This window comes from Tenrec ecaudatus, chromosome 1, assembly GCF_050624435.1.
Source record: "Tenrec ecaudatus isolate mTenEca1 chromosome 1, mTenEca1.hap1, whole genome shotgun sequence".
In the NCBI taxonomy this organism is placed as follows: domain Eukaryota; kingdom Metazoa; phylum Chordata; class Mammalia; order Afrosoricida; family Tenrecidae; genus Tenrec; species Tenrec ecaudatus.
The window spans coordinates 57100331-57124823 of record NC_134530.1 but is presented as its reverse complement, the minus strand read 5'-3'; the positions used below and the strand labels follow the sequence as shown (position 1 = coordinate 57124823).

General features: G+C 49.8%; 1 protein-coding gene across 4 annotated transcripts in view; it reads left to right on the top strand.

Moving 5' to 3' along the window:
* Window positions 1-24493, top strand: part of CSMD2 (CUB and Sushi multiple domains 2) — a 781206-nt gene that overhangs the window by 593803 nt on the left and 162910 nt on the right. For all 4 annotated transcript variants that reach the window (XR_012785340.1, XM_075553739.1, XM_075553737.1 and 1 more), the window contains 4 exons: window positions 5124-5326; window positions 12654-12845; window positions 15705-15843; window positions 21192-21379. Coding sequence is in view for 3 of the 4 variants with exons in the window: in XM_075553739.1 (XP_075409854.1) it covers window positions 5124-5326; window positions 12654-12845; window positions 15705-15843; window positions 21192-21379 (722 nt within the window). In the remaining variant the exon portion in view is untranslated. The remainder of the gene's footprint in view (window positions 1-5123; window positions 5327-12653; window positions 12846-15704; window positions 15844-21191; window positions 21380-24493) is intronic.

Here is a 24493-nt window from a genome sequence, read left to right as displayed (position 1 = left end):
ACTGTAAGTCATGGCCAAGTCCGTGCACAGGAGAAGGAAATATTGCCCAGTCTTGCGCCATCTTCTCCATCTCGCTTTGGATTTCTCAAGCCCCCTGTTGAACCAGAGTGTTTGCAGCGCCTTCCAATCTAGCGGGCTTGGCCTTGTGCGCTACACCCGATAGCACCCTCTTGTGGCTGTCACTGTTCTCTTTTCAGAGGCAGTCACCAGCCCTTCTTCCTAGCCTGGACGTCCAAGCGAAACCTGTCCACCATGAGTGGCTCTGCTGGCTTTTAAAATACCTGTGGCATAGTTTCCAGGATCACAGCAACAGGCAAGCCACTGCAGTACCAGAAACAGACAGGCAGGCGGTGGAAAATAAGCACAACCTGTACAGACATGCTAAGGAGAAGGCCAGCAGGTGTCTAGCAGACGAAGTAGGAACGAGGCTCCTCCGCACAGGTGTTTGCACAATTGGATCCCCATTTGGAAAAACAAGCTAGATCCCCTTCCACTGGACCATTTGAAAGCTAGTTACAGAGATCGTATCACCTCACCATAATATCTCGGCTTGCATTTCCGAAAAGCATGCAGATTCTGTTACAGAACCACAACAGGATGATCGCAATGCAACTGAGAAATAATCCCGAGCATAACCTCTTTTCCAGCCCGTATTCAAAAGGTTTCTCTTGTTGCAAACTGGGTTTCATGCACTGCATTTGCTTGGATCCCCTTAGACTCTGGTGGCGGTTTCTTTAGTCGCCTATAAGCTGAAGCTTTTTCTTCTGAAACGTTGACTGTATTTGTTATATCCTGTGGTGTAACAAATGGCCCTCAAACTTGATGAATTGAAACAGCACGTTTGCTTTTTAACGTTTTGTTGAGATAGAGTTAACATAGCACACAACTCAATCGTTCGATCATATCGAGAAGGTTATTCAGTCATGACCATGGTCACTCCAGGACAATTTCTCCTTTCATGTCCCCATCGCTGCTCACTCCCCACGCCCCCAACCCTCCTTCTGTGTCCCCAGGTAATTATTACCCCTGTTCCTGTCTCCCTAAATCCATCCACCCTGACTTCACTGTACAGAAAAAACCTGCAAAATGAACACAAAGGCGGGAAAGGACCCAGCAACAGTCACTGAATACAGCAGAGAAAAACCAAACCCCGATCCCAAACAAAGCAGAAGATATTGAAGACCCAGAAGAAATTCTACACAGGTTACAAGGGAGACCGAAGGCGTTACAGCAGCTCCACGGTGCCCTTTGTCCCCTAACTAAGGCTGCTCACGTTCCTAGACTATGGTCTGTGGACAGTCCCCAGAGACTCGTTCCACAATGAGACCTGCAGATGGACTTCCATAACCACCCAGGATGTTCCTCAGACGGGAACGCGTGCTTAGTATCTCACAGCTGCAGCAGGTCAGGAGTCTGCGAAGGGTTCGTCTGGGTGGTCTGACTCAGGAGCTGATGACTTCGCAGCCACCGTGTCAGCCCGGGCTGTGGTCATCCGGTGACTTGACTGGGGCAGAAGCTAACCTTCCACCTGCACTTCGGTAGTTGTTGGCAGGCAGACCGCGCTTCTCAGGCAGCCTCGATTGTTCCTAGCCACATGGGGCTTTCCAGGTGGCTCTTGTGCTTAGGACCGTCAAGTTGGTTTCAGGAGAGGGCAATGTGGCCTGGCCCTGTGCTATCCTCCAATTGTTGCTATGATTGAGCCCCTCGCTGCGACCACTGTGTCAGTTCTTCCTGTTGGGGAACTTCCTCTTTTTCTCTGTCTTTTCACGCTACCAAGAACCATAATCCTTCTCCAGAGCTTGGTCTCTCCTGATAACAAGTCCAACGCTTCATGCGGCACAACCTTGCCATCCTCACTTCGAAGGAGCCTTCTCACAGTGCATCTTTCAAGACTGATTGTTTGTTCTTCTCGAAGTTCATGACGCTTCTAATATTCCTTGGCAGCACAATTCAGTTGCATCTATCCTCCTTCGCTCTTCCTTATGCATTATCCAACTTTCACGTGCATGTAAGGGGATGGAAAGCACAGTGCTTCAGTGCAGGCACACCTTAGCTTTTCATATGTGTTCCTTGAAACTCTGGCTCTACCCCTCCCCTCCCCCCCATCACAACCTGAGAGACAGAGAGATCCAAAATGCACTCTGCAGTCTTGCCATAACCTAATCTCAGAAATTCCAATTCCATCACTTCAATTGTACCCTAGTCATAGAAACAAGTCTCTTAAGTGCAACCCATGGCCATTTGATGGAAGAGTGTAAAAACAAGTCATTGTGAATAGATCCTTCAGAGCACCACACAGACGCTAAGGAAATGAGATGTGCATTTTGTAGGCTGTCCCAAATGATGGCTTCCTCTGGTGGAGTCCTCCTGATGCCTCTCCTCTAAATGTCTCACCAACTGGACATCAAATCTAAGCAGTCCCCTCGGCTGACAGTCAACGTTATTGGCACGAGTACTTCCTAGGTGACGCGGTGTGTTTTAGAAGACACACACGCACACACACCTGTACAAGGAGAATGGTTCATTTCTTAATCAGTTTTAGGAGGAAGAGGGCTTTCCCAAGGGAGACCTAACACCCAGGAAAAGATTGGCATTTTTGATTACATGAAAATGAATCACTTTTTTACCAAACACTGTAAATGAAATTTAAAGGAAGATGAGGCACCGGACACGAGGAGAAAATATTAGCAACAAATATATGAGAGAAGAATCAAAACACATGAGATAAATGGAAACTCTAAGGTATAACTACCATGAGGATAAAGAACCCCAGGTAAGTAGAGGAGGAAGAGACACAAATCACCAATAAATGCATGCACAAATACCCAATCTTACTACATTATCTGACTTCAAGACTCCAGGGAGATTCCATTCAGGCCTAGCAGTGTTTTCCAAAGTGGGCAATCCTGCCCCTCTGGAGTGCGCCAGAGTGCCCCCAGGGGGTGGGGTGCTGCAAAAACAGATACCTACACTTTATCCAGGACTATAGGCTATAATGGTCAGTGGGGAGGGGGCACTGAAATTTTTTTTTCCTGGAAAGGCCAAATAAGTTTGAAAACCTACAATCCAGCAGATGGACAAGTATTTCAATACTGAACATATTTTTCAATAGTGCAAATTGTCATGTTGTTGAGGTGGATTTTAAGAGAATTGTCATAGCAATACTATTTAGTGAGAATATGAATTACTTCAATCATTTGAGAGGGCAAATTTTAAAATATATATGGCTATTCTTCTTCCCTACTCCTTCAAAATACTATTAAAATCAAATGAATACTAAGGAAATTGTGCAAAACTACACAGTGATAGGTGTACACATCATAGTCTGATGTGAAATAGAATATTGTCTATGCCCCAGGAGAAAGTGAAATCCATCAGGCCCTCAGAAAGTTTGTGAGGAAATGGAGTTTAAAGTTTTAAAAGTGATTTTTCTGCCATCTTTTTGACGATGTTGTTGATTGCCATTGAGTCCCCCTCAACTCATGGCACCTTTATGCCTAACAGAACACAGATGTTGCCCGGCCCTGTCCCGTCCTCTTGATCGTTGGTTTACAGATGGCTATGTCTGTAACATGCATTCCCAAAGAACCAAACTCACTGCCATCAAGTTAATTTCCACTCCTAAGGATGCTATAGGACAGGGTAGAACTGTGCCCTGTGGCTTTCCAAGGAGAATAGAGAGCCTCGTATTTCCCTTGTGGAGCAGCTGGTGGTTTCAAACTGATAACTTTGAAGTTAGCACCCCAGTGCATAACCCACTCTCCCGCCAGGCTGCCTATAGCACGAATGAGGTAAAGAAAAAACATGCAAAGCTATGCACAGTATAGTCCTGCTCATCAAATCAGTTCCAGCCCATAGAGCCCTGGTGGCGTGGTGGTTTACACACTGGGCTGCTAACTGCAGAGTCAGCAGTTGAAACCCACCAGTCTCTCTGATGGAGAAAGATAAGGTTATCTGCTCCTGTAAAGATTTACAGCCTCAGAAACCCTACGGGGCAGTTCTGCTCTGTCCTGTAGAGTCTCTGAGAGTGAGAATTGACTCCGTGGCAGTGGGGTTTGTTTCTTGGTGTGGGGTTTGTTTCTTGGTGTGGGGTTTGTTTTTTTGTGTGTCCTCATTCGGGGGTGGGGATGTCTATGTCTGTGCCTGGGGAGGGAGAGGGTTCTCAGGGATAGCCTACTCTTGAGTGAAGAACGCTGGGGAACAAATGAGTTGTGTGAGAGAGACGTCTTCCATTCTGCCCTGTGCACATCTTGGTTTCATAATTCCAAAAGACATTTTAAAAAATAGATCATGATAAATGAGTCAAGTCCTCTAGCAGAAAGCGATGCCAGTGGAAAAACTGGTGAAATTCAAACGCAGTCTGGAGTTGAGTTCACAGAAATGGATCGATGTTGGTCTGTTAGCCGTGACAAATGTGCCATGGAAATGTAAGATGTTGGCAATCAGGGAGACGGGGAGGGCCCTGCAGGAATTCTCAATGGCATCTTTACAGCTTCTCTCTAAGTCTAAAAATTTAAAAAGGAGTTTAAAAGAGAGTGGGAGGGGAGGAAGCAAGGAAGGGGGAGAGCAGCAGAGGCAGCAAGGCCTTATTGTCCTGGGGGGGGGGGGGAAGCGGACTTACTCCTGAACTCTGATGCTGAGAGTGGTCTCTGGTGGGGTTCTCACTCAGGGGGAAGTGGGTGGGGTGTGCAGAGATTCTCTGAACTGGTCCCGGCTCCCCAATAATGCTTAGCCAGCTTCTCAGAGACCCCACAGTTCCCCCTCTAGTGCCTGTTTTGTAACCTACATCCTTTGTCCAACTCAGGCCCCTGCCTTCTCCACTCCACCATCACCAATCTATAAACTAGCTGGCTGTGCACTCAGGAGTGGGGTCTGGGGTCCGTGTTGGGCGGAGGGGAGGTTTGGGGTCTGGCAGGGGCAGCATAGGACTCATCATAATGCACCAAATGTACAAAAGCCACCCTGGTCCTCCCAGCTGGTGGCCCCAAGGAGAGGAGCTCTCAGGTGGGATCATGGAGCTGCCACCTGAGACTGCCCTCTCCCTCCTATAAGTCTTTCCAGGGATTCAAAGCCTCCCAGGTGGGAGTCCCCAGAGTGACCAGCCACCCTCTTGTCTCGCTCAGGCTCCACTTCCTGGTCTTCGACACGGAGGAGGTCCACGACGTGCTGCGCATCTGGGACGGGCCGGTGGAGAGCGGCGTTCTGCTGAAGGAGCTGAGCGGGCCCGCCCTGCCCAAAGACCTGCACAGCACCTTCAGCTCAGTGGTCCTGCAGTTCAACACCGACTTCTTCACCAGCAAGCAGGGCTTTGCTGTCCAGTTCTCAGGTCTGTACTTGCCTCTGACTAACCTCTTGACCATCCACTGTCCCCCCTGATGCCACTCTCCCTTCTTTCTCCCTCTGCACCCTCCCATTCTTCAGTTTCTCCAATCATGGTGAGCTGTTTATTGAGCATCTGCTATGTGCCTGGTATGTGGGAAGGACCCATTAGGCTATCTATCAGGGAGGGAGGGAGGCACAGGAACACAGATCCACGTACAAGTTGAATGGAGGGAGAGAGGCTAGAGAGGAAGCGTATAGTGGGCCAAGTGGAGCAGCAAGGAAAGTGTGCCAGCAAAAGATGGCACCCAAGGGCAGACTGGAAGGCTGAGCAGAAGATACTCAAGAAAAGGAAGTAAGTCAAGGAGGGAGCAGTCAGCTTTGACTGGTGTGTTGGTCCATGTAGACTAGAGAAACGAATCCATAAAAACTCAAAGGTGTAGAAGAGAGAGTTTCATATAAAGGCTAATTAAACATTAAGAAAACATCCCAGCCCAGTCCAGATCAAGTCCACAAGTCCAATATCAGCTGATGTGTTCAATGCCAATCTATAATGTCCTCTTCAGACTCACAAAGTACATGCAGTGATGCCGGATGCAGGACGATCACAGGTCCGTGAGTGCAAAGTGTTTGGGATCCACTGATGGTAGAAGCATCTCAGTTCGTTGGCAGGGGTCTCCATGTGGCTCCTCCAGTTCCCAGGGCACGGGGTCTATCAGTGTGGTGACATCTGTCTTTTCAGTAGAGTGTCTGTTGGGGAGTGAGAAGAGAGAGAGAAGTCTTCCGCCTCCAAGGAGGAAAAACGACATTTCCAAGGATTCTCAGAAGAAGACCATGCCCACACAGAGGCCTCCTTGGCTATGACCCAACTGACAGAATAGACTCCACCCCTTCACTCTTAATCCTCTAAAGTTCCAAATGGACACCAGATCATGTCACCACCACCACTGGAAAAGCTGCCACTGAACCAGGCTTGAGAGTCTTCCTGGACCCCAGTTAACGGGATGAGAGGGAAAGGGGAAATTTGCCACATGGTGTGTGGAAGCAGGAAACTGGGTTCCAGAATGGCCGGTGGTTCGTGTGGCTGAAATAGGAGCATGGAGGCATATAGGGGAAGCCCAGGCACCAGGGACTCACAGCTGATGTGACATGATGTGCTGTGACATTGTACAGGTCTCAGGGAGGACAGGAAGCCAAACACAGTCATCCAAAATCCATGAAATACGTACCGCAGGAGCCAAATATGGAGGAGCATGACTAAGAGAGACCAAGCAGGGCCAGGGCTGGAGCAGCCAAGTCCCAGATAACTGGCCCTGCCCCCTCCCCGGGACGAGTCGCCTCTCCTACCTCTCATCACTCTGAACAAGTGGCTCGGTTTATGCTCATGTTTATTACACAGCAGCTGTCTTCATCCCCATCTCCTGACTCTGCCATCGGGGAGGCTGCCAGGGGCATTCCAGAGCAAGGCGGTGGGCACCTGTGCCCTGGCTTTGCCTCCCCACTTTCACTGGGGGGTACAGCAAGGCGAGGGGTTGACAGCTTTCTCTGTCACCAGGAGGCTAGAATGCTCGTCCCCGACTTACAGCATGTTCACGCTAGCGACCATCCTTTCCAGTTTACCGTTGCGTGGGTCTTATCTTGACCATTGAGTTGCAACACAGAATGTGCCCTTGTTGTCCATATCAGAGGCTCCTTCAAAGATGTTCTGTTTTGTATTGACTGGGTCTACTGCCAAGTTTATAAAGATCCTGATCATCAAACCATTTTTTAAAGGAGGTATTCAACTTAACGACAGCCGTAAGAGTCGGCCGAGCCTGTTCGGTGAACACATGCTGTCCTAGTTGGGTCCCACCTGTAACGAGGTGGCAAGTCCTTCTCCGGCACCTCTATGTGTGTCTGTTCTTTGGAGAAGAGTGTGGGGGTGGGGTCAGGGGTGATGGATCAATGTCTCCAGGACAGTAATACTGTCAGAGCGAAGGGGGTGGGGTGTGACCAAAATTGACTGCCTGTAACCTTTTTGTACCATGAATCCAAAAATATCCCTTGCTTCTTTATTTTTTAATCTGTGTAGTCAGTTCTAACAACAAACCCATCTTGTGGAAGCCCATCTTACCTGCCTCGATGCCCCTGCAAGGCTAAAATGCTGATGAGCCCAGGACAGTGCCACTCCTGGTCATGTGGTTTTGTCTGCACACACTGTGGTGCTCTGTGTTAGTGCGGGTGGACCAGAGAAACAAATCCAGTAACACTCTATGTGTATAAGAGAGAACTTTATATCAGAGTCAATGTATGTTGAGAAAACATCCCAGCCCAGTCTAGATCAAGTCCCTAAATCCAATATTAGCCATTATGTCTGATACCAATCTATAAATCCCTCTTCAGACTCAAAACATGTGCAATGATGCCGAATAAAGGAAGATCACAGGCAAGTGGGTGGAAAGTCTTGTGGATCCAGTGGCAGTGGAAGCATCTCAACGCTGGCAAGGGTCTCCATATGGCTCCTCCAGCTCCAGGGCTCTCGCGTAGCTCTGTGTGTCTTGTCAGCAGGAAGAGAAAGCAGAGAGTCTGTGTGTATCTGGCCTCCAGTGAGCTATTTATCTCCATGGCGCCTCCAAATGAGGTCATCAAGCTGAGAATTGATTGACAGACTAGGCTCCACCCCTTCGCAACTTGAGACCAGATTATGTAACTATCACATGCTCCTTGCTGCTGTGTTGGTCAGATTTCCAGGTGTTTGACTGGCAATGTTGAAATGACTTTCTGAAGAATGCTGTCATAAAAGGGAAAAATCATCCCCAAACTGCCATCGAGTGAGTCAATGCCGACTCACAATGATCCTACAGGACAGAGTAGGAATTGCCCCTGTGAGTTTCCAAGACTCTTAACTCTTTATGGGAGCAGAAAGCCCCGTCTTTCTCCCCTAAAAGGAAAAGCGGTCCCCACCCAGTCACTGATAATGTAACTGACAATGTTGTCACCTGATGCGCAAGAGTGTATGAAACGATGTGTTGGTACTAATCTGATACATGGAGGCCAGTTAGAACTATTTGTCACTTGCTCTGCTAGGGTTGTACTGCTAACAGACACTACGAAGGGTTCTGTGTGGTCTGGCAGAGGACCACGTCCGTGGAGGTGAGGAGTGATTGATGCTAACAGGTGACACACTGAGTGACAACCAACCCTCGTGAGGCCACCGCTCCAAACCTGTGTTCTTGATGGTGGCTCTCTGTCCTGTTTATGATCCATGCAGGCTTCTCATCAGCAGGGACTGTCACTTGGCAAAGCTCATTGGGCCTCTTCTTACTTAAGACCCAGGCGTCGGACTCCTTCATGGGATCCAGGGGTGGTACAAATGGTTTGCCTTCAGCTTCTAAACCCAAACTTGGCCGTCGTTTAAACCCGCCCAGCGGTGCTGTGGAAGAAAGGCCTGGTGATCTACTTATGCCCAAAAATATCCCAAAGGAGCGGTTCTGCTGTAACACGTGGAGTCGCCGTGGGCTGGCACTGACTCATCAGCCATGAGTCTGGTTTGGGTTTTTTGGTATTCGCTCATGGAGAGAGTCATGGAATGTCATTGAACTCCCAGAGAGCTTAGGGTCCCACCAGGGCACCGACGGGACTGGAGTTAAATGAGCATTTCCCAAAGTCTGTTTGTTTAGGAGTTCTGTGGAATACTAACCGAAATGTTCACTGTAGGAAAAGAAGACTTGGTGGTGCTGAGGGTTAGGCGTCTGGCTACTAACTGTAAGATTGGCAGCTCCAGTCCGTGGTGAGGAGAGGCTGCCAGGCCCTGCCAAGACTGACCATCTCAAAAACCTATCGGGGCGGCGATGAGTCAGAATTGGCTCGGTGGGCGCAGGTACTGCAAGGAAGCAGCAGTCTGCGCAGTCAGGTCCTGATGGGCAGGGGTTGAGGCAGAGCTAGCAAGGTGGGACTCCCCGGCCTCCTGACGTGTAACACACAGGGACTCAGAGGCTGTCTCCTGTGCCACCATCAGCAAATACACTGGGCCATGGCTGCCTGCTTTCCAAGGCCATCTCCAGAGACCCGCGTTTCAGGGAACAAACTTTGGGCGTCTCTGGGGTGAGCAGAGGAAGACTCTCTCAGCAATAAGGAGGGAAGCACAGTGTCTCTCTCAGGGGGAAGGAATGGTTTCAATTATTAAAGCTAGACGTGTATTTTTCTGTGAATGTGCCCAAGAAAGTGGGCATGGATTTTTAAAAAAAGAAAGGGGAGAGGGTGGTGGAACCCATTCACAGTTGGACTGACATAAGGCCTGCAGATTGGCATCTTCAGACCCACCTTGGCTGTACCCTAGCACCACATGTGGGCCGGGCATCCGGCCACTATCGCACTGTTTGCCTCTACTCGATGGGTTTCCAGTGCCCTGCTCCTCTCACGGAAGCCATTCATCCTTCGAGAGTCTTCTCAGAGGCTATGTCCTCCCTGCTCATCCCCCCATTCAGAATATACAAACCTCCACTCCCAGACGGTCTGCCTTTACCTGGGGCTAGTCACCTCCTTTGTCGTCCTGTGGCGAGGTCCAAGCCTCACCTTACTGCCTGAGCGTGCCCACGGCGAGCGCATGCCTACACGGTCACTCACCTCCCTGTGCAAATGGGCGCCGTAGGAAGGAACAGCTGAGCGGATGGTTTTCTCTAACCCTTGTGTCTCTTGGGGCAGATGGCCCTGAGCAGGTCTCAGGTCTGCAGAACAGGGGCAGGTCAGACTTCCAAGTCCAGGCTCCTGAAGGCCGTGATGGGCCAACCCAGTGTTCTGGGCATCACGGAGATTTGGGAAAGGTCACGTTCCCTGTTGCTGCCGTCAGTTAGCAAATACCAGAACTGCTCTAGGGAGGCCAGAGTGCTCACCCTGTGTGAACTCTATAGTGTGTGTTTGACGGGGGATTGCTGGAAATGCCAGGGACGATTAGTACAGGCTTGGCTTATTAAGTAAACATGACTGTGAAACATCTAACATCCTGTCTGTACCACGTGGGCCCATCTGTCTTCAGGGGCTTTGCCAAGCAGCTCAAATTCAGGAGCGGTAAGGAGAGAACATGAGTGCCGGGAAGGGGAGGGGAAGGGAGAGAAGTACAATCACCCCCATCTATTGAGCGAGTGCCATGCTAAGCTCGCTGCTACATCCCTCTTAGAAATAGTCACACAAACCGTAAGGTCTGAGTCCCGCGATTAATCTGTGCTACAGATGCGGGCTCAAAGACCCACAGAGGCTTCTTGGGAAGGCCGTCCAGTTAATAAGTAGCTCAGCCTGAATCAAACCCCTGTGTCTGATTCCCAAATTCAACCTCTTCATCATCGCACTTCGGTGACCAGCCCTATAAATACGCTTTCGGCCAGAACCGTGAGCTATTTTTCTTCGAAGGAATCATTTCTGTGTGTCGAGCACCTTGTAAGGTTTAAGATAAACAACTAAGCGGGTGGCTGCAGTGGGTGTTGTTCATTAGGAGAAAAGTAGATTGTTCCCTATTTGACTTTATGAATCAGTTCAGCCAATGTCCGATAGTGATGATTTCTCTATTCATTCATTCATTCATTCCAGAAATACGTATTGAGCAGTGATGCATGCTGGGTATTGCTGCAGGCCCTGAGAGGCTAGGCAGCCAAGGTCCTGAATCCCATGAAGGTGTACAAGGGATGTAGCATCAAGATGCAGACACATTAGCAAAGTCATCCCAGATGGCGCTGTGTGAAGAGACCAGCACAGGATAACATGATAGACGATGGATCAGGGATGAGCCCGAGCTTGGCTGAGCAAGTGATCTGGGAACTGAGAACTGGTGGACAACCTGGGGCTCATCTAGAGAGACCTACAGTCATGCCATTGTGGGTTCAAAGTCCCTGAAGGGGGACCGAGCTTGGTACATTGGACGAATATTTTACAAATATGATTAGCAACTAGTGGTGGCAGGTAGTTCTTGTGTTAATGATCAAAACTGGGTAAAAGCCAAGAATATGTTTTTAAAAATCTGCTACTGAAAGAAGGGAGCTTAAGATAGAATGCCATTAATAACAATTTGGCGAGTTTTTTTTTCTGTAAACACAAAAGATTGTACATGCTTCAAGGTTTAGGGGCTGTACATGTGATGACTCAGCTTTTCCGTCACAGTGTGAATGCTGTCTTAGAGAAGAGGTGAATGAGTGAGACTGGCTACATTTCAATAAAACTTTATTTACAAAAACAAGCAGCGAGCCAGATTCAGTGGTGGGCTACAGGTTCTAATCGACCGTGTAAAGGTGTTATCGGCTATTAAGGCATTAGCTACTATAATTACAGCCTCGCCCACCCAGTCCTTGATCTTATACACCGTGGTATGTGTGTGCCATTTCCTGGGCCTGATGCCTCCCAGCAGCACAGGGGCGTGAGCACATAGTCCCGGGGTCTGGAGGGGAACCAGCACAAAATCACTTGAGGTCTTCACGTTATCACCAAAGGACTAATGTGAATTACATATTCTGCCCCACAATAAATCCAAAACCCACCCTCTGAGCAAATGAGCATGACTTACACCGTGGCCTCCAGACCTACTGCATCCCGCCTCCCCGCTGTCATTGGGTCGAGTCCAGTCCGATTGTGGCTGGAACTACCGCTGTGGTTCCGAGGCTGTAACTCTTTCCTGGAATAGAAAGCCGTATCTTTCCCCCAGAGCCGTTCGTCGTTTCGAAATGCTGACCTTGTGGTTAGCAGCCAAGCCCCACTGTCAGCTCTAGGCTGTGGAGGCTGCTGTAGGAGGGATGGCTACCTCAACCCCTTCTCTGGGGTTCCACTGGCTGCGTCTCTGTATCCATTCCCTCCCTTCCTTCCTTCCTTCCTTCCTTCCTTCCTTCCTTCCTTCCTTCCTTCCTTCCTCCTTCCTTCCTTCCTTCCATCTTCCAGCCTTTTGAAATACTCACCCGAGGTGAGGTCTGACTGTAACAGCATATCCCACACTCCTGGGTTTTTGAATTTTAAGTACTTCTCCATCATTGCTCTTGGTCTTGGACCCTACTTTTGCCACTTGCTACAAACACTGGCTTATCTTGGAGTGGGGTTTCCATGCAATGGGCTCTTGGTTGGTTGGTGTGCAAGAGAGCCTGGTCTCCCCGCAACTTTAGCAACTCCCTGCCGTCCCACAACTCACACTCAGCACTCTGCAAACTCTCCTGACCGATACACACAGAGTCTCTACGTAATCAGCCCGTCATCCCCCACCCCCTTCTGATGGAGCTCGCCACGTCCTACAGAAGCATCAAGCTGTGTCTGCCTAACCGGCTTGCGTTCTCATGTCAACACACCTGGGCAGTCTCACTTTCTCATCTGTTTCTTTTCTCTAGTGTCCACGGCAACGTCCTGCAATGACCCCGGGGTCCCGCAGAATGGGAGCCGGAGCGGCGACAGTTGGGAAGCCGGGGACTCCACGGTGTTCCAGTGTGACCCCGGCTATGCGCTGCAGGGGAGCGCGGAGATCAGCTGTGTGAAGATAGAGAATCGATTCTTCTGGCAGCCCAGCCCGCCAACGTGCTCCGGTACAGAGCAGCTACAGGACAGGCTCTTCCCTCGGGATCCTGCTGCGCCCGGCTCTAGGCCCCGCCTGCGAGGGTGCAGCTACTTCTTAGGCAGGGCCGGGAATAACTGCCAGTGGCAGATGCCCCAGAGCTGATCCTTGTTCACACACACACACACACACACACACACACACACACACGCAAACACTCCTGGCCATTTCTAAGACAACCCGGCCTGTTCCCTCTTCTCCCAGGGCAGCCTGCCTAGGAGGAAAGAAGAGAGTGGGTCACCTGAAGCAGTAGGAGCCCACTGCACCCAGTGGCCATCTCCTGTGCGTCAGAGTATAACTATGCCCACTCCAGCCAGTCTTCAGGGGCTGGCAATTTAGAATATTCCTATTTTATGCATATTTTGAGCATGTGGGTTAAATGGCTTTTTCCTTCCACATGCAAGACCTCCCTGATCATCCCATTCCCTACACTGAGCCCTTTGTTCACTGCAGGCACGTGGGCATTAGTTGTGGGGAAAACATGGTAGTTCACCCCACCTTTCTTCTGTCTCTGGGTGGACTCCAACCTCCAACCCTTCAGTTAGCAGCTGAGCGTATGAACTCCCCGGAGCTCCAGGGATGGGTGACAGATTCTGCAATGACTTTGCTGTCTCCTGAAGCCCTAGAGCAGTGGTTCTCAATGCCTCGCCCCTTTCATACAGTTCCTCATGTGGTGGTGACCCCCAACCATAACATGATTTTTGTTACTACTTCATAACTGTCATTTTGCTGCTGTTATGAATCAGGAGACCCCTGTGAAAGGGTCGTTCAACCCCCAAAGGCGGTCACGACCCACAGGTCGAGAACCGCTGCCCTAGAGGCTCTTCCTTTGGGCAAGGTCATTATCAGCCACTTGAGCTTGGTTCTCTAGACCTGCCCTTAGTCTCAATGTATTCCCATTTGACAGACGGAGAAGCGGCAGCTCAGAGGCTCTTCCAAGGTAATACAGCTTTATCAGGAGGAACTCAGTGATAATGCGCCCCATATACCTGGGAGGAGGCAGAGGGAACAAGGAAGAAAGCGGGGGAGGAAGCCTTTCATGCACATCTTTCTCTCCGGCCAGACCATGCGTGCATGTCGCTCCTGTTCTATGTGAGATGTCACAGCTCCACTCTGAAGCACACAGGGTCTCCATGAGCCAGAATGGTCTCCACTGCCTGCCGCCCATGCCCTCACCTTACCCTACACACAATGTGTCTCCTACTCACCACTGAGGAGCAGGGTGTAGGGTCTCATGTCAATGTCAGACCTCAGAGGCCTGACCGGTGCTGGGCAGCCCCCACGAGCCTGCACGGGGGGGGGGGGGGGGCCTGGGCAGGACAGGGGTCCTAGGGCTGTTTCTGGAGGGAGGCAGGAAATGAATGACTGCATTCAGACTGCTGTGGGTAGGTGGGTCTGAGGGTCTGGATCTGGGTCCACCACGACCCAGCTCTGATTTGGGGAAAACACTCTCATTCTCTAAGCACCGCTTTCCTCCACTGTAAAATGAGGATGTGGCAAAGCAAAAGAAGCGGCTCTCTGTCATCCAGTCAGCTCTGACTCTTAGCAGCCTGTAGGACAGAGCAGAACTTCCCCTGGGGCGCTCCCAGGCTGGAAACCATTACTCGAGCAGAGAGCCTCGTCTTTTTCCCATGGAGTGGCTGGTCGGTCTGAACTGCCAACCTAGCTGCTAGCAACTCAATGCATAACCACTAGGCCACCAGGGCCCCTGCAAGATGAGGACGTGGATTAATTTCAAAGAGCTTCAAATAAGTTAAATGAGGTTATGCAAGTGGACACCCCGGATAAGGCTGGCCCACAGCAAGAACTCTGATGGCTAAATGGCTCTTTTCTCTCAGCCGTTCTGAGGCAATGAGGGACGGGCAAATCACGGGTGTTGAGTCTCGGGGTCAACACTCTGAGCCTCACTGGCCTCCTCTATCTTCATGTTTGGGTTGTTATGAGACATAAATACATGAATGCGATAATGTATATAAATTACATGTCTGATCTTAAAACCAAAAGCATTGCCACGGGTACACCATTTGTCAACTCCACTGCCAATCTCCCGGGGAACCCATGGCTTATACCTGTGTCTGTCTCAGTCACGTCTACCTGCTAATGGCCCCACCACCTTCCAGGATTCTGCTCTAGCAATCCCTTTATGCCTTAGAGCCGCAGCCCCAGTTGTTTAGGGGAGAACCTGGCTCAGGATCTGGAGGAGTTGGCCAGGAAGTGCTGGAATCAGGGCAGATAGCTTACTGTGTCATTTCAGCACAGCCCCCTGCTTAAAAGGCCTGCCCTCTCAATAGAGGGAGAGTGCTGTGGACCAACTGGGAATCTGTGAGCACGCCAAACACTTGAGAGACAAACAAAGTCTTGGGTGAAACCTTTTGGAAAATGGGGAGGTGCCACAGCCCCAGACAGGTGCCAAGAGTGCGGCCAGTGTAGGAGGCCGGCAGCATCTGGTGGCTGGGCATGATCGAGAGCACAAGAGTCCTTTCTCAGTACCTCCCACATCCCAAGCTCTCCTGGAAGCTGAAGGAGGCGGAGGTCTAGAACACAGCTGAGCACACTCATGCCCTTACTACGTACCCTATGCCAAATGCTGGCACAAATAGCTCCCATTACAACTGCCTGTAAAGAAGCCACTGCTATCTCCTTCCCACTGTAGAGGCTAGGATCCTGAGAGGTAGAAAGATTAAGTATATTCCCTGAGGTCACAGAGCCAAGTTGTAACTTAGGTCTTTCAAACTCAAGACCCTTCCCATCATGTCTTATCAGCCAATACTGATTACAATGTGAACGGTCTGAAGGGGACAATCTTACTCCCATCTTCCTCTCTCCTCAGCTCCCTGTGGAGGAGACCTGATGGGACCATCTGGAGTCATTCTGTCACCAAATTACCCAGAGCCCTACCCGCCGGGCAAGGAGTGTGACTGGAAAGTGACTGTGTCCCCAGATTACGTCATCGCCCTGGTATTTAACATGTATGTACCTTCCTCCCCCAGCCCCAAGGGGGGAGGTGATAGGGTTCAGTCCGGATAGGGGGTTCAGGACGTGGGTCTGTAGGTAAGTATGTATGGGAGCGTCTCCTGTGAGCAGAGTTCCCAATACAGCAGGAAGTAAAAACTCTGACAGCGAAGGTAATATTTATTGAGCCTTTGTGCTCAATAAATGTGCTAAGCAGTATGCTTGGTGACTTCCCATATATGGTTTTATTGCATCCTCTATAATAATTCATGAAGTGTTTTTTTTTACATCTGGTGATATTAATATTCAAAAGGCAGCCTCCTTCTTCCTGCTGGCTCCTTCTGCTTCTTCCTCCTCTGGCTCAGTCTCTTCTCCACTTTCTGCTGGCTTCTCCTACACAGGACTCACAACTGGTTCTTCCCAATCCAGTCATGGTGGAAAGAGCAAAACCTGGACAGACCAGAAGTTGCAAGATATGGGTACCTGGAGCAATAACTAGGAATATTATAGATTGACATCCTGCTAGAAACTTAACCTTCCTCTTAGAAAACGGAATGACATGCACCTTGCCTATCAACAGAATTTCTTCATCAGCAGAGTCTGAAATAGCAATGTCCTGCTCAAAGGCGGCAGCCCATGGTGCTGCTTTGAATGCGTGTCACTCTCCATGGTCCTGGCAGTTGAAAGGCTTACTCTGCCCCTTCCGAGTTTCCATTCCGGAAATCAGGCTGAAACTCTGTCTGGTTATCATCCCAGACTGAACAAGAAAAACAAAAACCTCAGAACCATCAGGTTGATTCCAACTCATAGGACAGGGTAGGAACAGCCCCTGGGGGGTTCAGAGACTGTACCTCTTTATGGGAGTAGAAAGCCCATCTTTCTCCCTCGAAGTGAGACCACTATGCAGCCAGGGCTCTTCGGTGACCCTCCCAGGCACCTATATATTTTTTTCAGGCACCTATATTCTGTAAATTCCAGTCCAGTGTAAAGTTATGGTTCTGCTTCATTGGTCGTGACTGAATAAATTTGGTCTGAAGTCCTGCTTCCATTGTGCTCCCCAGCACGGAAGAAGCCTCAGAGTCCTCTCTTATACACCACCTTCTATCTACGGACATCTCTCTTTTATTCCTTTGGTAGGACAGCCCTTCAAAAGAATTGTTCCTGCTTTTCTCTACTTCCTCACCTCTGGTTCACTCTCAGATCATTGGAAAGTGGATCTGCCTCCACCGTTCCACAGGAAGCTCCTCAGTTAAGCACTGCCAGACAACAGGAGCTTTCCCGTGCATTATCCTCATCTGCCACTTGCTCCACCCTCGTACTCTGTTTTTCCTTGATTGTTGGTTGGTTGATTTGTTCAGGGTTCTCTCCCCTGCTTCTCCACCTTCTTTTGGGACGGCATATCTGCCGTTCCTCGCTGCTCTTCCTGAGCCAGACGCAATCACTGACCTCTCCTCTTCACATCCACACATCCTTCTGGGACAAACATCCTAGCCTATGATTTCCACTTCCTCCTGTAAGCAAGGATTCCACCCTGCCTCCCACCCACTCTTTCTTCTGAGCTGCAGGACCCCATGTCCAGCAATTGGGCGTCTCCTCCTGCTGCCTACAGGAACCCCAAATACAACATGTGCAAAAGGACACATGTTACTCCCTGCCCCCCATCCCCCAAGACAAGCTCTTATGTGAATATTGGAGAGGGGCGCCATCTCCCACTGGTCCTGCCTCAGCTAACTAGTCACCAAAGCATGGGACTTCTATTGCCCTGGCACCCTCAGATGCCCCCCTCGTCTCCATCGGCCCAGCTACTCATTTGAGTTCCAGCCCTTATCCTTTCCCATCTAAATTAATGTCACAGCCTCCTAACTGGTTTCTTTGCCCCTAACTTGCCTTCTATGCTAATCTGTTCTTAAGCTGACAGCATGATCTTATCATCTAAAATAACTTGAGAAGCTAAAATAACCACCTTATTTCCCAGTCCAGCATCCGACAACAGTCCTGCACAGTTTTTAAAAAGGAATGAACTATATTGTTGTTGTTGCGGTTGAGTCAGTTCTGACTCGTGGCAAACAATGCACAACTGAATGAAGCACTGCCCGGTCCTGCACCATTCTCAAGCGTGTTCTTCGGTCTGAGTCCATTGTTGCGGCCACCGTGTTCATTCATCTCGTGGAGGGCCTTCCTCCGTGTTGCTGTCCCTCCACTTTCCCAGGGACTGGTCTCTCCTGACTTGTCCATAATCCCTGAAACGAGGCCTCACCATCCTGGTCTCGAAGGAGCACTCTGGCCACGCTTTTTCCAAGACACATCTGTTTGCTCTTCTGGCAGTCCATGGGACCTTCAGGATTCTTCTCCAGCGCCACCATTCAAACGCATCGATTCTTCTTCAGTCTTCCATATGCGATGTCCAGCTCTCGCAGATGTATGAGGAAATGGGTAATACTGTAGCTTGGCAGGCACACTTTAGGCCTCAAAGGAACATCTGTGCTTTTCAACACTTTAAAGAGGTCTTTTGCTGCAGCTGTACCCAAGGCAATGCCTCTTTTGATCTCCTGGTTGCTACTTCCATGAGCATTGATTATGGATCCATCGAGACGAACTCCTTGAGAACTTCAATCCGTCCTCTGCTTATCATGGTGTTACCTTTTGTTCCAGTTGTGAGGATTTTTATTTCCTTTGCCTTCAGTTGTGATCCATAACAAAAGTTGTAGCCTTTGATCTTCATCCGGCTTCAAATCCTCCTCGCTTTCAGCAAGCAAAGGTGTGTCATCTGCATATTGCAAGTTATCGATAAGCCTTCCTCCAATCCTAAGACCAAGTGCATCAGATAATCCAGCTTCTCTGGTGATTTGCTCAACATGCAGATTGAAAAGTATGATGAGATGATACAACCCGAATGCACACCTTTCCTGATTTTAAACAAAACTGCCTCTTGATCCACATGCAGGTTCTACAGGAGTATGACGAAGTCTTCTGGAATCCCCATTCCTCTCGAGACCATCCAGAGTCACATGTCTCGTCATAATCAGTGAAACATCTTTCTTGTGTTCTCTGCTTTGAGCCAAGACCCACTTGACAGCAGCAGTGAGATCCTTTATTCCACATCCTCTCCTGAATCAGGCCTGAACCCCTGGTCGCTCCTTATCAATGGACGGTTGCAACCATTGTGAGGAGCTCTTCAGCAAAGGTTTACTTACAAGTGATATCAATGGTATTGTTTGATAATTCTCCACATTCTGTGGGTCGCCTTTCTTTGGAATGGGTACAAATATGAATCTCTTCCACTCAATTGGCAAGGTAGTTGTCTTCTAAATTTCCCGGAATGTTTTGTTTTGTTTTAAGCTGCTGAACAAGACTTATTTAAAATGTTGAAAAGCAGGGCTGTTACTGTGAGGAGTAAGGTGAGATTGAACCAAACCAGGGTATTTTCAATCGCCTCATATATGTGTGAAAGTGGGACATTGAGTAAGCATGTTTTTCTGGTGCTTCATCAGCCTATTGAAACACTGCAGAGGTTATGCCATGAATTCCTGGAGCCTTGCTTTTGGCTAATGCTTTCATTGCAGCTTGAACGTCTTCCTTCAGCACCATTGGTTCTTGCTCATGGTCTACCTCCTGACATGGTGGGTGTCAGCTAGTTCTTTCTGGTACAGTGACTGTGTATTCTGTCCATCTCCGTTTGAAGTGTCTTGCATCATTCCATCTGCTGCCTATGGAATCTTTCAGTGGACAAATCTCAAAAACATTATGCTGCAGACACTTTTTTAAATTGTGCCATGTCTGCTACTACATATATGGCAATTTAGAATCAGCAAATCTAACACATGATGATGGAAAACAGACCATAGAAGGCTTTGGAGGCTAGAGAAGAGCCGCTAGGAAGGAGCCCCTGGGAAAGTTCTGAGCTGTCTTATCAAGATCTTGAAATGCAGATGCCAAACTGGTGGAGTGGTAGACTTAAGAGCTTGGATCATTTCATAGTGGGTGTGTAGATTATACTTTGATTTTAAAACAACTTCTTGAAGGCGGGGCTCCTGTCTGCTGCATCGCTCTATCCTGGGTAGCTGGATTAGTGCGTGGCACATGTGGGGGCTTGGGTAAAACTTGATGACCGAGAGAAGAAAGGAGGAGGCTTTACGTGGTTAGGTGTCATAATCTGTGGCCCAGATTAACTTGACCTTCCGTGGTGACTCGGAAGGAGCAGGTGGTGTGTTGAATTATGGTACAAGAAGACCCTAACTTCGAACAAGGCTAGGAGTGACCTCACAGCTAGTACCAGTGTGAGAGGGTGCGCTTCTGAAAGGAGGAAGCCAGTGTATATCTGGCCCTGACTCCCAGGCCTTCTACCCCCATCCTGTCTCCACCAGCCCTACTCACTTTGTCTTCCAGGTGTTGTATCCTGTCACCCCACCATGTTTCTTGGCCTCCTTTCTCAATCCAACCAGATGGAATAAATACCTCAGCCCATGACTAGGGTACAAATGAGTTGCATCCAAAATCTAGTCTTTGCAAACGGATTCACTTGGATTCTGATGTTTTCCTTTTCACACACTTGGATGGAATCCGTTGCCTTTGGTGGATCTATGCGTTAGAGTAGAATCCTTGTGTTATGGGGCCAGCATATGTTCAGACTTAGCAGCTATTTCCAAACAATTTTCCAAAATGTTTATACCAATTCCCACTCCCACCAACAGTGTACGAGAATTCAGTGGCTCCAGTCCTTGGTAACTCTCATCGTTTGTATTCTAGCCACTCTAATGAGATACATTCTACTTAAAATCTCTGCTGTCGATTTGTTAAACCAAGACCATTTGAATGTTTGAGGGTTTTTTCCATGCCTGGGTCAGGCGAACTAGGAAAGAGACCCAGCTCTGAGACTGGGTCCCCGGAGATGGCCAGTAGCAGATCCTGGGGGTTGCTGGGAAACGGGCTTGGGGAGGAGGAAGACGTGGGGGTCCCCATGGTCAAAGACGTTTCCCGCCTGGCAATGGCTTGGTTGATGGCTCTGGCTCGTCCCGCACAATGAGAAGAACAATAGAAGCAGTTAAGAGTCCTAGGATCTGGACCTGCCTTGGCTAACTAGAGTGGACAACGCCCTGTCCCTTCCATAAAAGGAGTCACAAGCTTTCTACCCCAGCTTCTGGAAACTCACTCTGGACTCGGCCGTCTCCCTCCCTGAGCCTTCCGGACCCATTTTGTCATCAGATGGGGGTGCTCACAGGGGCTTCATTCTTTCTCCCCACCAGCTAGTTTTTGGGGGTGGAGGACTTGTGATCTTTGGGAGGCCTCACCCTGCGGTGGTGGCCAAGGCCCCATCAGGAGCCTTTCTTTGACCTTGGTTGGGTGGGTGGGGTGTGTTTGTTCCCAGCTTTAACCTGGAGCCTGGCTATGACTTCCTCCATGTCTACGATGGACGGGACTCCCTCAGCCCCCTCATAGGAAGCTTCTATGGCTCCCAGCTCCCAGGCCGCATCGAGAGCAGCGGCAACAGCCTCTTCCTCGCCTTCCGCAGCGACGCCTCCGTGAGCAACGCTGGCTTCGTCATTGACTACACAGGTAAGGGCCGGCTGTGAGACCTGACTGAGGGCAGGGTCGCCTACACTTGGCAGAGGGAGCAGAAGGCCAAGCAGTGCACAGAGGAGAGATGGATAGGCAGGACCTCGGGGGAGGCCGCTCCAGTGCCCCAGAGGCCCTCCCTGCCCTGGGACCCTCCAGAAGGTGCACCTGTCCCCGGCCTATGCCCCATCTCGGACAGTTAAGAGGATCCATGTTCATTTTCTGAATCCTTTTCCTTGTTCCTCCTCCTCTTCTTCCTCTCTCCTCGGAGGCTCATTCTTTCGACTCCACATCACTCTCCTAAGCTCACTCTCCATCGATGGTTTTAAAGGCTGTTGAGTGGATTTTGACTCCTACAATCCCACATGATAGAGGAGAACTGGCCCCTTAGGGTTGGTTTTCTAGCCTGTAAATGTCACAGAAGCAGACTGTCAGGTTTTGCCTTCTTTTGTTTCTTTTTCCTACGGAGTCTCCAGGTAGGTTTGGACCGAAACTTTGTGGTTCTAAGTTGGGGGCTTAACCATCGTGCCATCGGGGCACCTCCCCACCCCCTATCAGCTAACACCTTCCTTGTCTCTCTCCCGCACTCACTGTGGGGTCTCATGCCGGACTCCATCTTCCCCAAAGCCTCCCACCATGCTGGCTGGCTTCAGCGCCCCTGTGGACAGTGCGTTCAGCACATAGACTCAAAATCCTGAATTTCAGCCCCAAGGACCCCACCCTGCTGGCCCCTGACCCCGCAGCCATACTCTGGAGCTTTGTGTCCTTCCATGCACTCTCACCCAGGGCCCTCTTGAACCAAGTAAAGCAGACGGAATAGTGTAGCAATCAAGAACAGATGCTGCCTTTTGTTTTGTTTTTAAGAAGGCCATAGAGTCCCTCTGTTCATCTCTATCACGATGACGCATCTCTCCTGCTGCTGGGTGGGAGCACCCACGGGCAGTGGGTGTACAAAGGAACTGGCTTGCCATGCCCCGAGACACTTCCTGTATGAAACAGACCTCTGTCCCGCGGGGATGGTCCTTCTGACATGGCCAAGTCCGTGCTCACCAAGAGGCCGTTGTGTGGACTTGGGAAAGCTGCGTAACCTCCATGTCTTCATTGAGAAGATGAGAAAGCAACTCTCTGTCCTGTCATCAAGCTCGGAACCCCAGTGGGGTAGTGGTTTTGAGTTCGGCTGCTAACCGTAAGGTTGGCAGTTTGGGGTCACCAGCGGTTCCGAAGAAGAAAAACAGGACTTTCTAGTCCAGTCAAGAGTTTTCGTCTCGGAAGCCCACAGGGGCATTTGTGCCCTGTCCTCTAGTGTCCCTGTGAGTCGGTGTGGACGCCATGGCAGGGAGCGAGCTCATATAAGCAGGTGAAGATCAATGGGTCAGTCCCTGCAGTAAAGTTCTTGGCTCGGTGCCTGGCACATGCCAAGCCTTCCGTAACGTTCAACCAGGACTATGATCGTCAGGGGTTCCAGGCTCCCGCACTCCACTCGCTTCCACTCTGCCAGCCCCTGTTTTGACCCATTTATTCATCTTCCCCATGACCCCATGCTGGTGCCCATTTCATACTTGATTTGTGAGCTTGGCAAGTTATTCGGTCTTGGCGCCCACACCTCCATCTCCCCAGCGACGCTCATGACAGTCATGTTGTGGATGGGTCGTTAAGACCGAAAGATCGTGCATGCATTACTGTCCTATCCCGTGTGCACTATCCCTTTTGCAGATGCTCATGAGCTGCTCGTCTCTATTATTGAGACTTTAACCCAAGTCCACCCAGGCCCCATCAACCTATGTATACAAGTGAGACCGCATCGCCAGGTAAAATTAAAATCCCTCCGGCTTGTGCACAATGTAGGACCTCCACAACCTTTCCAGCATCCTTTAATTAAATATTCCTGGCAACCCTGGGCTCCCTCACATGAGACCACACATAATACTGATCATAAAATACCCAGTGCTTGCTCAGTGCCTGCTCCGTCCCAGCACTCTCTGAGTGCTTTCTATCCATCAACGCATTGCAATACTACTAACTACCGATTGCCTGCTATTAGTCGGGGAGTCGGTGGACAAGGCAGAGGGCATTTATTTGCTCAAGGAGCCCGTCTGGGGGGTGGACATATTGCCACCCTCTCTTCCTCCAGGCCCCTGTCATGCTTAACTGCCCTGGACCCAAACTTTCTTCACCTTGCCAGTATCCAAGCAAACACGGCCACACATTGTGGAATTCTAACAGAAGGCACGACTTCACTTCTGCCGAAGACCCCCATCACACCGCTTATCCCTGCTGCTGTGGCGTCATCTCATTTTTCTTATTACAAACAACCCCATAAACAGCTTTCTGCTCCCGTAAACAGTTACAGTCTCAGGAACCCCCAGGGGACCACTGTGAGTCAGCATTCACCTAATGGCAGTGAATGGTTTTGAGAGTCAACCTCAAGGTTGGCCGTTGACACCCCTCTCATGGGTCCACGTCGACGGCAGGGAGTTTGGGTTTCATTGTTGTTGTTGTTGTTGTTGTTGTTGTTGTTGTTGTTGTTGTTGTTGTTAAGGGACTGTCAAGGAGCTCTGGCAGTGTAGTGGTTAAGTATTGTGCTGCTGACCATCAGGTCAGCCATGTGGAAGTACCAGCCACTCTTCAAGAGAAAAAGGAGGTTTTCTACTGCTGTAAGGAGTCTCTGAAATGCAGAGACAGTCCGTTCTACCGTGTCCTATCAGGTTGATATGGGCCAGAATCAACTTGATGGCAGTGAGGTGCTTGGTTGTTTGAGTTAATGGAATCATAAGAGCCCTGGTCGTGGTGCTGTCAGGTGAGCACTAGTTCAAACCCACCAGCTGCTCTGCAAGAGAAAGATGAGGCTACGTGCTCCTGTAAAGATGTACAGCCTTGGAGCACCTGGGATCACTGAGTCAACATTGTTTCCATGATGGTGGGTTTGGTGAGTGGGTGCCACAGGAGGAAAAGTCTGGTGGGAATCTGCTGCCATCAGGATTAGAGAGTCAAGAAGACCTTAAGGATCCATTGTACCCTGTAGGCACGTGGGGCCACATGACTTCAGAACCACCTCACCAACAGCTGGGCTATACGATCAGTCGGGAGTTGACTACTAACTGACAGGTTGGTGGT